At 40.9% G+C, this 12,743-nt stretch overlaps 1 protein-coding gene across 1 annotated transcript in view; it reads left to right on the forward strand.

Annotated features, from left to right (window-relative positions):
- Positions 1-12,127, forward strand: part of PSIP1 (PC4 and SRSF1 interacting protein 1) — a 68,439-nt gene extending 56,312 nt beyond the window's left edge. Inside the window, exons 12-17 of the mRNA XM_083185766.1 lie at positions 3,495-3,550; positions 4,449-4,519; positions 7,494-7,595; positions 8,060-8,276; positions 9,229-9,331; positions 10,419-12,127. Coding sequence (XP_083041892.1) covers positions 3,495-3,550; positions 4,449-4,519; positions 7,494-7,595; positions 8,060-8,276; positions 9,229-9,331; positions 10,419-10,479 — 610 coding nt within the window. The 3' untranslated portion in view covers positions 10,480-12,127. The remainder of the gene's footprint in view (positions 1-3,494; positions 3,551-4,448; positions 4,520-7,493; positions 7,596-8,059; positions 8,277-9,228; positions 9,332-10,418) is intronic.
- Positions 12,128-12,743: the final 616 nt, after the last annotated feature.

A 12,743-nucleotide genomic window follows, 5' to 3' on the forward strand; every position in this document is an offset into this window, starting at 1 on the left:
TTGATGGCATCATTGCAGGAGTCTTAAGACAGCTTGAAACATGGAAATCTCTCCCACTGTCCCTGATGGGCAGAGCAGCGGTACTACAGTCCATTGTGTTCCCAAAGCTTTCCTGTTGTATTCACATGATACCTGTTAAGTTGTCCATAACGGATATTAAGAGGATCACTGCTGCTTTCTTTAAATTTTTATGGTCGGGGAAAAAAACACGCATATCCAGATATAAGCTTTACTCTAAAAGGGCGGAGGGGGGATCACAGTTTTTGACATGGAGAGATAGGGGAATATCGGCCATAAAGGATGTGTTTGACCCGGGGGGGGGGGTGGCATGCTCACATTCCAGGACCTGATATCTAAGTTCTCGGTTACCAACAAGGAATTCTATATGTATTTGCAGGCCAGACACTATACACAGCGTATGCCTTCACCAATGATTGAAGACAATGTACAAGATCCCTTTAAAGGTTATTTTTCTGCTTAGTGCCTCCGGGCCTTATAGACTACGTTATATGTACTCAAGCCTCCTCCCAATGACTCCTGAGGCTATTTGGGCAGGGACAGTTGAGAGGTGAAAGTTGGATATCCCAGCGATTGCCTCTCACAAGACTTTGTCTAAGCACCTAGTGAAAATAATGAAAACTTTGCAATCGGCTATGTTACAAGAAGTGCAAGACCCTCCACCGAGCATATATTTTGCAGGCGCAGCGCAAGCACTTTGTGCCTGGGGAATTGGGACTATGTTTGAAGTGTAAAAGTACTCAATCAACATTTTACCATAGTATGTGGGAGTGTGGAAAAGTGCAAAAATTCTGGGACAAGGTAATGGGCTTTATAAATGGAATAAGTAAATTACAACTAACTAAAAATCCATTAGCCATGTTGCTGGCCAATTTCTCCACTTGGGATTTCAAGGTCAGAAAGAGAGAATTGATCCCATTTCTAACGATAGTAGTAACAGTGACTAAGAAAGTCATATTGCGGTCATGGACCTCGCCTTCTCCACCATTCTTGACCTCGGTCAAGGCGGAATTAATGAAGATGCCTTACTTCGATGGAAGAGCTACTTTGCCAGATATCGAGAATGGGATCAAAAGGTTTCATAAGAAGTGGGGAGTATATATTGAATCATTGGATGGGGTGACCAGAACCCATATTTTTAAAATGTTTGAAGGAACTACTTGGTACCTATTGCGATCTATAACCTAAGGATGACTGGTTAGAACTCTTGCTAGGGGAGGGGAGGAAAGGAGAGGGAGGGGGGAGTTCTTTATATGTATACTAATAGTGAATTTGATGCTATCTGTTAGGAAAGGATAAAGCAATAAGTTATTTTGGTACTTGTTTCCTAGCACGGCCACACCGATTTACATCGGGGTGGTCGTGTCGGAAAAATCGGGTCGATCGCATCGCATGCGATTTGGTCGCATGCGATGCGATCGACGCGACCGACCGATTTTCGACCCGATTTTTTGATTGAATGAAATGTAAATCGGGTCCCTGGGACCCGATTTTACATTGGATTCAATGTAAAATATTCCCAACCCCCCCAAATTTAACGGCGTACACCCCACCCCACGATAGACGCCAACCCGAAGCGTGGCGAGCGCAGCGAGCCCGCGAGGGTCGGCGGTGCGCGTCCTCCGACCTTTTCATTCCCCTACTATCCACGTCGGCGTGGAGTTGAGAATAGAATAGTGTGGCGAGCGCAGCGAGCCACCGAGCCCGAAGCGTGGCGAGCGGACGCGTATACCTGTGAAGTTATAAGCGTCCCCTCGCGGGGCTCGCTTCGCTCGCCACGCTTCGGGCTCGGTGGCTCGCTGCGCTCGCCACACTATTCTATTCTCAACTCCACGCCGACGTGGATAGTAGGGGAATGAAAAGGTCGGAGGACGCGCACCGCCGCCCCTCGCGGGCTCGCTGCGCTCGCCACGCTTCGGGTTGGTGTCTATCGTGGGGTGACGACGGGGACATCTATAATGTGAAATGGGTCATATTGGCCCATTTCACATTTTCTCACGATTTCAATGTTAAAAAATATTTTAACATTGAAGCCTATGGAAATATCGGGGGCATCGCGTCGGGACCAATGTTAATGGTCCCGACCAACGCGATGCCCCCGATATTTTACCTTTCCCGACACGATTTCAATGTTAAAATATTTTTTAACATTGAAGCCTATGGAAATATCGGGGGCATCGCGTCGGTCGCGTCGGGACCAATGTTAATGGTCCCGACCGACGCGATGCCCCCGATATTGTGTCCTAGCCGGCAAAATGGACCTGATTTCAAAGGAAATCTGGTCCATCGTATGGATCGTGTACCTTAACTTAAAGGTACACGATCCATAAGATTGTGGCCGTGCTAGGAAACAAGTACCGTTATTTTTATGCCAGATAGCAGGATATTTGTATAATGTTACAGATGAAAATGTAAAATTGGTAATGTGTGGGAAAATGTTTTCCTTTTAGCTGGACTTAAAGTTGTACCCTAGAGCTTGTTGCACTGGGTAACTTAATATATTATTGTCACTTATGTGTGACCACAATTGCCTAATAAAAATTGTTTTGAAAAAAAAAAAAAAAAGATACAGACTAGTTAATCATTGCAGATTTCCTATTACTAAAATGCAACTGCAGAAAAGGAGGAAAAATTGGCTGCACTAAAAGACCAAGATAAAAGTCTTTTAATAACAGATATGGCATAAAAAAAATATATGTATACAGATAATGTTTAAAAAATGAGTGTGATAACTAATTGATCATATACATGATTAGATGGCAGCTTTTTTTATGGCAGTTGTTTTTACAGTGTAAAATTATTCACTGTTATAATGTAAATATACTGGTATCATCAGATTATTAGATTATCAACATACCAGCTGTAGTTTCAACGTATGGTATGAACAACAATAATATAATAAGCCCCTACTTACTGACCACTACACCCGCTTATGTACCATGCCCTACTTACTGACCACTACACCCGCTTATGTACCATGCATAGAGAACAGGTGAAGTTGTTCTGGCTGTTGTGAGAAATCTTGGACTATTTGTAGTCAAGGTGTAGGTTATCTAGCACCATGACTGACGATACTTTCATTATCCTAAAATAAAACTGCATGCAAATTTTACCACCCCTGGTTAAATCACATATTTTAGTGAATCTGTAAATTTAAAAAATTTTCAATAAAGTTTATTGGTACAGACCTGAATGTGACAATGCACAACTATTTGCTCAATATAATAGCTTAAATAAAACCTGCAAAAGGAACATTTTTAAAAGCTTTACATTTTGTCTTTGATCAACTGCTTGGTCAGACTTTGCACATTTGTTAATTCTGTGTTAGGGGGAAACGTTTGCAGTACAGTAATGGTGATAACAAAAGAAAATGCACTTTCTGAAAATGTAATTCTATTATTTTTTTGGACTTTCTTTAAGCCTGTTACAGAGGATATTAGATATATGTTACTAATCATGTTTGTTGTTTTTTTCAGTCACAATAAGGATGAGATGAAAAAAGCAGAGGTCAAGAAATTTGACAGAAAAAAAGGTTTGCTTGTTTTGTACATGTTTTTTTAAATCAAAGAAGGTACTTGTTTCCTAGCATGGCGCCCCCGATTTTGATCGTAGTACATCTTATACAATTCGATTTTTAATTGTACAAGCACCCTGATGGGTGCTTACAATGTTAAATGCACCCCCATTGTCAACGCCACCCCCACTATCAACGCCAACCCGAAGCGTGGCTAGGGGCGGCGGTACGTGTCATCTGACTTTTTCATACCCCCACTATCCATGTCGGCTTGGAGTTGTTTTTAGATAGTGTGGTGAGCCACCGAGCCCGAAGCTTTGCGAGCGGACACGGATTATTTTACATGTATTCCACATCCCCACATGGGGCTCGCTGCGCTCGCCATGTTTCGGGCTCGTATTCTGCGTCCCCTAGCGGGGCTCGCTGCGCTTGCCACATTTCAGGCTCGGTGGCTTGCTCCGTTCGCCACACTATCAACTCCACGCCGACGTGGATAGTGGGGGTATGAAAAGGTCGAAGGACGCGTACCGCTGCGCTTGCCACGCTTCAGGTTGTCGTTGATAGTGGGGTTGGCATTGACAATGGGGGTGCATTTAACATTGTAAGCACCCATCAGGGTGCTTGTACAATTAAAAATCGCATCACATGCCATTTGCTGGCATGCAATGCTATACAAGCACTCCTGTTAATTTAACGGGAATATCGCATTGCACACCACTAAGTACGGTATGCAAAGGGCGCCGTGCTAGGAAACAAGTACCTCAAAGAATTTAAAATGAAGTGGTGTTATTTTCACGCCAGCTTCTTCCAATAATACAACTGTTGATTTAAAGTAAGATTTTAATTAAATGTATCTTACAGTTTTTTTTATAGTTTATTATTTTTTTTATTTTTCATTATTTTAAATCTTTTACAGAAACATCCACAGATGCCAGACTTCAAAGGATACATGCAGAAATTAAGAACTCTTTAAAGATTGACCACCAGGTACTGTATGTTTTGTCTAGGATCAGTTACAATCAGGATTTTGCAAAACCAACCCAAAGGACTCGCTATCATCTGGGTTGACTAAGTTGGTTTGTACTTTCTGTTTTTAGTCCTTCTCGTTCAGACGCATAGGTAATTATTTACAGTTGTGACCACAATACCCACACTTATCTATAAACTGGGTGCGAATCGCACATTCTCCCAGTGGATTAAGGGGGGTATTCAATGTCAGGGGCACGGCTGTCGAGCTAGCGCGACAGCCGTGCCCCTGTCCCGTTCTCGGTTAGCTCGCCTGGAGCTCGGCAGTCGGGATTCAATGTCCCGAGCGGCGAGAAGGGGGCGTGGCCGCGAGTTGATGACGGAAATAGACGAGCTCCGGCCGGGAGCTCGCCTATTTCCGGCTTTTCTCGGCAGAACGAGCCGGACAGCTTGTGATGTCGGGCTCGTTCTGCGCAAAACCCCTGTTCAATGCTGTCGGGGAAGACAGCATTGAATAGGGCCCCGCAGCCATCTCCCCCGTCGGGAGATGGCTGCGGGAGCTCGAAAGACATTGCATACCCCCCTAATCCTTTGAGTGGCATCTGCAAACCTTTCGCTGACTTTCCACAACTTTATTTTTTAAATCTATTTATAAATTTGATGGTGGATTCAAATACGTATATCTCAAATTTTCATACATTAAATATTTTATTTGTAGTGGGAAAAAAGGAGACTACAGTTAAATGGATAGGATAGAAGGGGAGGCAGAAGGTGAAGTGGGGGAGCAGATGCGTATCATACTAAACTTCAAATCGATAATAACACAAAGCATAGATTACAACAGCGAATGCAAAGAGTTAGATGTGGAGAACTCGAGGACAGCGTGCAGTCTCTAGTTAGGGTTGCAGATCATATGAAGTAACCAGGTACTGCAGATACCTAACCTTTTTTCACTGGTTAAGTCTTGGAAAAAGCCAACAAATCAGAGTGATTTACACAAATTAAAGAGGTGGTCTCGTCTATTTTTTTTAGACATTACACCAGGCTACGAAGATTCAGCCCAGCTCTGTCAGATAAGGTTGCTAAAGGGTTTTATTCAGTGGACAAAAGTAAGAAAGTTCTCAAACTGTTAGAAGTGGTTTCTTTCACAATAGGCTTATTTCCTTGGGTATGATGGTATATGAGCAGTCATTGGCTAGAACTGTTAGCCCTCTGGATTATTAGCACAGCGCGTACATGCTTTACATATGTAATCTACGTTATCAGCATAGCGCTGGGCAGCAGCAGCGCGCACTGCCCAGCGCTGACAGGTCACTGTGGTACTTGTAGTTCCACAGTGAAATAGACAGTCCTGCACACCGCTGACAACGGGGGCATGTAAACCGGACACCCAGGCACACCGCTAACGTACGGGGCTTCTAAACTAGACACCGTCGAAATCGTCTAAATCCCGACTCCCTGCACCCCAGCACACGCTAAAATTTAGATGCTAAAGCGTCTAAATCCAGACTCCCTGCACCCCGGCACACGCTAAAATTTAGACGCTAAAGCGTCTAAATCCAGACTTCCTGGAGACCGCTAAGAAGGGGGCATCTAAATTTAGATGCTTAAGCATCTGAATTTAGTTGTATCTAGGGTTACATAGGGGTGCACTGTGCAAAACTCTCTTAAACCTGTTCACAATGACACTAGTCGACGTAACAGCTGTCGACCTTGTTAATTCCACTATCCACGCCACCCCGAAGCGGTACGCGTCCGACCGACCTTTTCATACCCCCACTATCCACGTCGGCGTGGAGTTGATTTTATAAAGTGTGGCGAGCGGACGCGGATTACTTCACAGGTATACGCGCCCCCTTGCGGGGCTCGCTGCGCTCGCCACACTTTACAAGATCAACTTCATGCCGACGTGGATAGTGGGGGTATGAAAAGGTCGGTCGGACGCGTACAGCGTCCCCTCGCGGGGCTCGCTACGCTTCGCCAAGTTTCAAACACAAACTGTGCGCACGGTGGTGCCGTCAAACTACACAATTACCGATATATTTTTACCCGCTGATTCTGGGGTATGTAGGTTCGACTGGGGTTCCCAGGCAGTATAACAAAATCCCCAAAAGCGGACACATTTTCCATCGAAAACAGGGCTGCCGCAGATGAAAATATAAGTTTCTTCTCTATGAAACAAATTCCATGGACAGATTGGGTGGATGCATTATCAGTCTCATAAAGGTTTCACCTATCTTATGTCACTGCATCCCCTCTTCTGTCTCTGAAAGTAAAAGCCATAGCCGTTACTTCATCTTGGCCATCGTGTTCTTGGCTCCTAGTGACTTGGAAGATGCTTTAAGAGATACCAGTGGCCTCTACCTTCACCTCCTGTTCTGTTGTTTAGTTGCCCAATCTTTCACTCAAATATGTAACCAATAAATGTAAGGACATGGGAATTGATTGGATAGTATTTAGCGATAAAGTAGAATAATATCCTGTAATCCATACAAGGTAGACATCTTCTTTAGTGGATTTCAGAGTTCGAGTCGGCATTTTTTAACACATAAAGGCAACCTCTTCTTACCTTTTTCATTTTACAGTATATTAATGCTGTTACTAACTGCATAGTCACCCTTGTATTCTTCCCATAGTGATTTACTTTTAAAAGAGGCACACTGTGTATTTTGTTCATGTTTGAGAATCCTTTGACAATATAACAACTTCAAGTGTTTGGCATATAACCACTATGTGTAGACTGATATATTTGGTGATGCAATATAACGACATTTGAGGACATTTCCAAAGAGACAAAAAATACCCTTTTAATGAGCATAGAAATCCACAGATGTGCTTGAATATTTCTAATCATTTGTCATTGTGAGTCCTTCCCCCTCCTCAGCCCAAAAATATCTCAAGGTTGTGAGTAGCTTCAGTGGTCTATATGCATGTATCTGTCTTATCTCATACAGCTATGGGCTTTTTTTCACAGTATTCATGTGTTTTTGTGCAGGATGTTAACAGATGTATTAGTGCACTGGATGAGCTGGCTTCTCTCCAGGTCAGCATGCAGCATGCACAGAAACACACAGATATGATCACTACCCTGAAAAAAGTAAGCTACTTAACCAAATCTTGCTTTCTGTTAATTTTTGACAGTGTCCTACATTCATTGTTTAATAAAAACGATAAATAAAAAGTTTTTTTTTTTTTTTGGTGTCACTTTGTGGTGTACATAGAAACGCTATGAGCCCTAATTATTATCTTTCATTTGGTGACACCTTTTTCTCAATCTATTCAACTTACCCTCATGGCATACCACTAAGTGGTGTTGCATCAGTAACGGCACTGGTCTTTCATGTTCACTGGTTTTCCACCACTCACAATATTTAAACAGCCCATGAGCTTTCCCAAGAATGAAGCATTCATAACAGGCAGTGGGTATTTGGTGTTTTTACTGCCTCACTTATACTGTATATTACAGGCAAAAAACAATGTTATCTTTAGAAATAGTGATATTTGCATGGAAAATATTAAGGTTTATCTTTTGATATGTCTCTTTATGTAACATTGTTGTAGATACGTCGGTTTAAAGCTAGCCAGGTGGTAATGGATAAAGCCACCATGCTTTACAACAAGTTCAAAAATATGTTTCTGGTTGGAGAAGGAGACTCCATAATAACTCAGGTTCTTAACAAGTCTCTAGCAGAACAGAAGCAGCAAGAAGAAGCGAATAAAAATAAGGAGCCAGGAAAGCGGGGACCTCACAAGAAGATTGAAAAAGACCAGAGCTCAGGTACATCTGTTTTAGAATTGTGAGATACAGCCACATTTAGACTTGCAGGTGACACATACAGTAGGGGTGTATTCAATGCTGGGAGAAAGCTGTGACAACTCACAGAGTTAGCATTTAACTGACCCCCTGCATACGCTGTTTGCCCCTCTCTCCGTTTTTGGAGCAAGGGGGAAATGGCATATGTGGTTGCTGAAACATCGAAACTCGTGGCTAAATGCAACGGGCTCCCTGCATTAGCCGTGATCCTCTCTGTTTGGAGGTATTTTCGCTGTTGAGGATTTCCCTGCGGCGTTGAATACGGTGAGCGGCCAGCTTGCATGTGACACATAGGGGTGTATTCAATGCTGGGAGCAAGCTGTGACAGCTTGCAGGGTCACATCCCAGCATGCCTTGCCAGAGTCTTAGCATTCCCTAATAGCAAAACTGTGGCAAGGCATGATGGGCCTTGTAGTTTCACAACAGCTGGAGGGCCATAGTTTGGAAATGCCTGGTCTAAGCCATTAAAGATAAATCAACAATGGACTTTATCTCATATGTAAAGATGAATTCATATTTATCCGGTGTCTCCAGAAAAATGGAAGTAAGCCCTGTTTACTGATACAAAGTTTCTATTTTTCCCATCTTTTTTTCTGTTCCTATTTCAAAATAGTCATCTTACAACGCCTCAGAAATATTTAAAAAAATTACCACTCTAAATTAAAAATTGCTTCCATGTGAAGCCGGAATGGGTTGCTAGTCTGTTATACAGTGTGAGGCATAAAACCGAGAAGCCTAGGGTGATCCAAGGAACATCCGTATTCCCAAAGTATAGGTGAAATACATACTGTCATTTGTTGTACAGTTGATACTTAAATACTTTCTGTCTAATAGAATAAATTGTACTTTTATTCAGAAATGTAAATGTTTAAACATTCCCACTAATTAAATTAGTTTGAAACATTACATTGTGCAGATACAAAGGCGGTTAATGGTGGACGGGAAATGCAAGATCAAGCACAACAGAATGGGGACAGTAGTGAGGAAAATGAAGAGAAAGAAGACCAGACTCGAAAATGGTAAGAGATCATCTAGAAAGTATTTTAGTTTTTTATCAAAATAATAAAATTAGCATCATGGTGTTAAAGAAATTTCTCACTTACAACTGTTATGTCATGTAAATTGAGAATATTTCTTATGAAAGGTCACTTGCACTTCTCTTCCTTGTTTGTGAGTCTTCTTTCTATTCAGGAAATCATTTTAGTTGCAATAACTACGTCATAATAAGGCCAATGGCTTTAGCCTGAATTTAAAAAAGTTTCCCTTGGTCTTAAACAGCACCTCTCACTTAGAAATCATTGTGGCTGTTATCAGGCAGGCAGGGCTTAAAATTGATCGCTGGAGCAACATAGGGGTTACTGTATATTTAGTAAATAAAATTTTTAGAATTATCAGCAAATTTGGTTTTCAAGCAGGATTGCATTCCACTGATTTTATAAATGTCCGAATCACCACCACAATTCCACTGATGATCTAGAATTTAGAGCGTGTGTTACATGGCCAAGAATGATGCTTGGAGCAAACACGTTACACACTATTGATTGGCCAATATGGCGTACATGGAAAATGGAAATACTGGCAGCATAAATACCGTGCTGTATACACCAGCTTTTATGAGGAAGCAACTTACTGTTGATAATTACTCACTTCAAGTATTGTCCAACAAAGAATGGTAATAACACTAACACAGATACTAACCATCCAAGAAAATGTCTATGTTCTGAATGAATAACAACTTGACAAGTAGAGTTGTCTGACAGATTCATACTTCTGTGTAAATAGTCTTTTGTACCAAACTGGCATATATATATATATATATATATATATATATATATATATATATATATATATTATATATATATATATATATAGTATTAAGTATATATTGATTCATTCTTCCTCCTGCGCAGTTTTTATTCTTTTATAAAAACAGTAGTAAGAGATGGAAATTCTCTGTATTTAAGTTAATATCTGATCAAGTGCCTGAATATTCAAACTCGTTCTATATATCGCTTTTCCATATTGATTGTTCACTGTATAAAATAAACTTAAAAGCAGAATTATTATTTTACGCTTACTTGTTACTTTTCTTTTTAAAACCCTTAGTGGTTCAAAAGATACAGAGCAAGACAAACATGCCAGCGATGATTCCGCCTCAGATGACTAGGAGAGTACGACCGGCCTATCTGGAAGAGTTATCAGCAGTTGCAATACTGCCCTAAGTATTTTAAAGAATTTTTATATCTGCAGTATTTTAGATTTGGCATGAAGGACAGTTTGACTCAGACAAGACACTCTTTTATTTGGGAAAAGAGTTTTTCTTTCAACATTGTGTATATTGCTGTTCTACATGCTCCGCTGTTGTGTTTCAGATCAGCTAAAAACTTTTGTAGTTGAGCTAACCTTCTAGAATTTTGTGTTTACAGAGTTATTGTGTGAAATATGTACATTATTCCTTAATATTACACTGCAATCAGTTGTCCCTAATATGGCTGCTGTAAACATGCACTGAACTTTTTCCCCTTCAGATTTGTTTAGACACATAGGAGACTACAATTCAGTTCACAGCTTTTTTTATACAGGTATAGTTTCTAAGAGTAACATATAAAAAGACAAACCATGCTGACAGCCAGTGTTTAATAAAATTAAATGCAAATTAAATTGGTGGTTATGGTTTCTTAGTACTGCAAAGGGGAGCAATAACAAACATGAAGCTTGCAGTCAATAACCATGTACCCTATTTCAGCAGATTAATTAATGCTGGGAGTGCTCTATACAGTCAGGAAGGAGATTTCCATTTGATATCAGTTTTTGTGAGCAAGTACAGGCTTGCAGTATTGTCCTATTTGGCCACACGATAATGGCAGTAACATTATAAGATTAAATACCTAGACTTATGCTAAGAAAGTATCATTTTGTTTTTCTCCTTTGCATTAACATTTGTAATAGTTGTAAGGTCTTTTGTCTCCAAAGAGCAATACAATGATATGGATTCGGCATGAAAAGCCGGCGTTCAAAATCCCGACGCCGGAATCCCGAACGCCAAAATCCCGACAAGAGGGGGACGTGGATCGCCCCCCCTTGCGGGCTCGCTGCGCTCGCAACACAGCGGGCCCGGTGCCTCGCTACGCTCAGCACACTAATTTATTCTCCCTCCGAGGGTGTCGTGGACACCCACGGGGGGAGAAAGTGTCGGGATTTCGACGTTCGGGATTCCGGCGTCAGGATTTTGAACGCCGGGATCCCAACCGCCGGGATTTAAACTGCATCCCAATGATATAGTCCATTTAATATATAATGTTATGAATGGTGTCTAGAGGCTTGTGATATCTCTTCTATAACACTGGGTGTCAGTGTTCACCAGGCAAACCAGTATTTCTACACATACAAATGTGAAAGCTCAACACAACAATATATGATTAATTTGAAGTATGCAGTAAAGGTTTTCACCTTTTCCTTTTAAAACCTGTTTCTGCGCCTCTGTCCTCTTTTAGTCTACTAGATACTGCTTTTCTCTTAGAAAGCTCTTCTAGAGGAGCTCTGCCATACACTATATTACTAGTAATAGTATGTGTTCTCTGTTAATTCCATGTGGTATTTTTGCGGATAATTAAGAAAAGTTTGGTATATTTTTTTATATAGCAGTTTAAATGTTAGGTAAGTACACCTGAAATGATTTTTTTATGCATATTGTTCTAAATGGTTATATGGTCATACTGTGCAAAGTATTTCTGTTATGTAAATATTATGCAGTGTCAGTTATTTTGTTGTGCATTTGTATTGAAGGCTCAAATAAACCATGGAAAAACCATTGAGACTATTGTTGTTGCTCCTGTTCTTTTGACTTTCCAACCTTTAAATAGTTCAAATTTAAAGGAATAATTGTAAACTATGAATTTCTTTCAAATGTTATTTCATCAGCAATGACTATTAGTGAAATAAACATTTTAAAGTAAACCACCCTATAACCATATCTGATCAATAAGTGTCACGTTATATGTGACCTCTTCAGACTGTTTCTGGGTGCTGACATTTAAAGTCCTATCACCAATTATTTTTACTTTAATAGAATCGTTTCCAAACTCTGTCCTTAAGTCAGCCTAATGGTCTAGGTCCTTGATGGCTAACATTGACACTCCAGATGTTGTTGAGCTACACATCTCATCATGCTCTGCTACATTTTTGCTATTTGGCCATGTTAAAACTGATGCAGGGCATGCTGGGATGTGTAGTTCAACAGCTGGAATGTCAAGGTTATCCAACACTGGTCTAGGCTTTAAAGGTATGCATGCCTTTAGCACAGATGGCTAAATCAAATTGACTGAGGTACTAATTATGTTACCTGAAGTCAAGGGGATGCAGTTGAAATCCTGGCACTTTGTCCCTCTGTGGGTGTACACAACCTATAGAGAGAGAATAAATTAATGTGGC

This window comes from Crinia signifera, chromosome 1, assembly GCF_055691185.1.
Source record: "Crinia signifera chromosome 1, ASM5569118v1, whole genome shotgun sequence".
Lineage (NCBI taxonomy): Eukaryota > Metazoa > Chordata > Amphibia > Anura > Myobatrachidae > Crinia > Crinia signifera.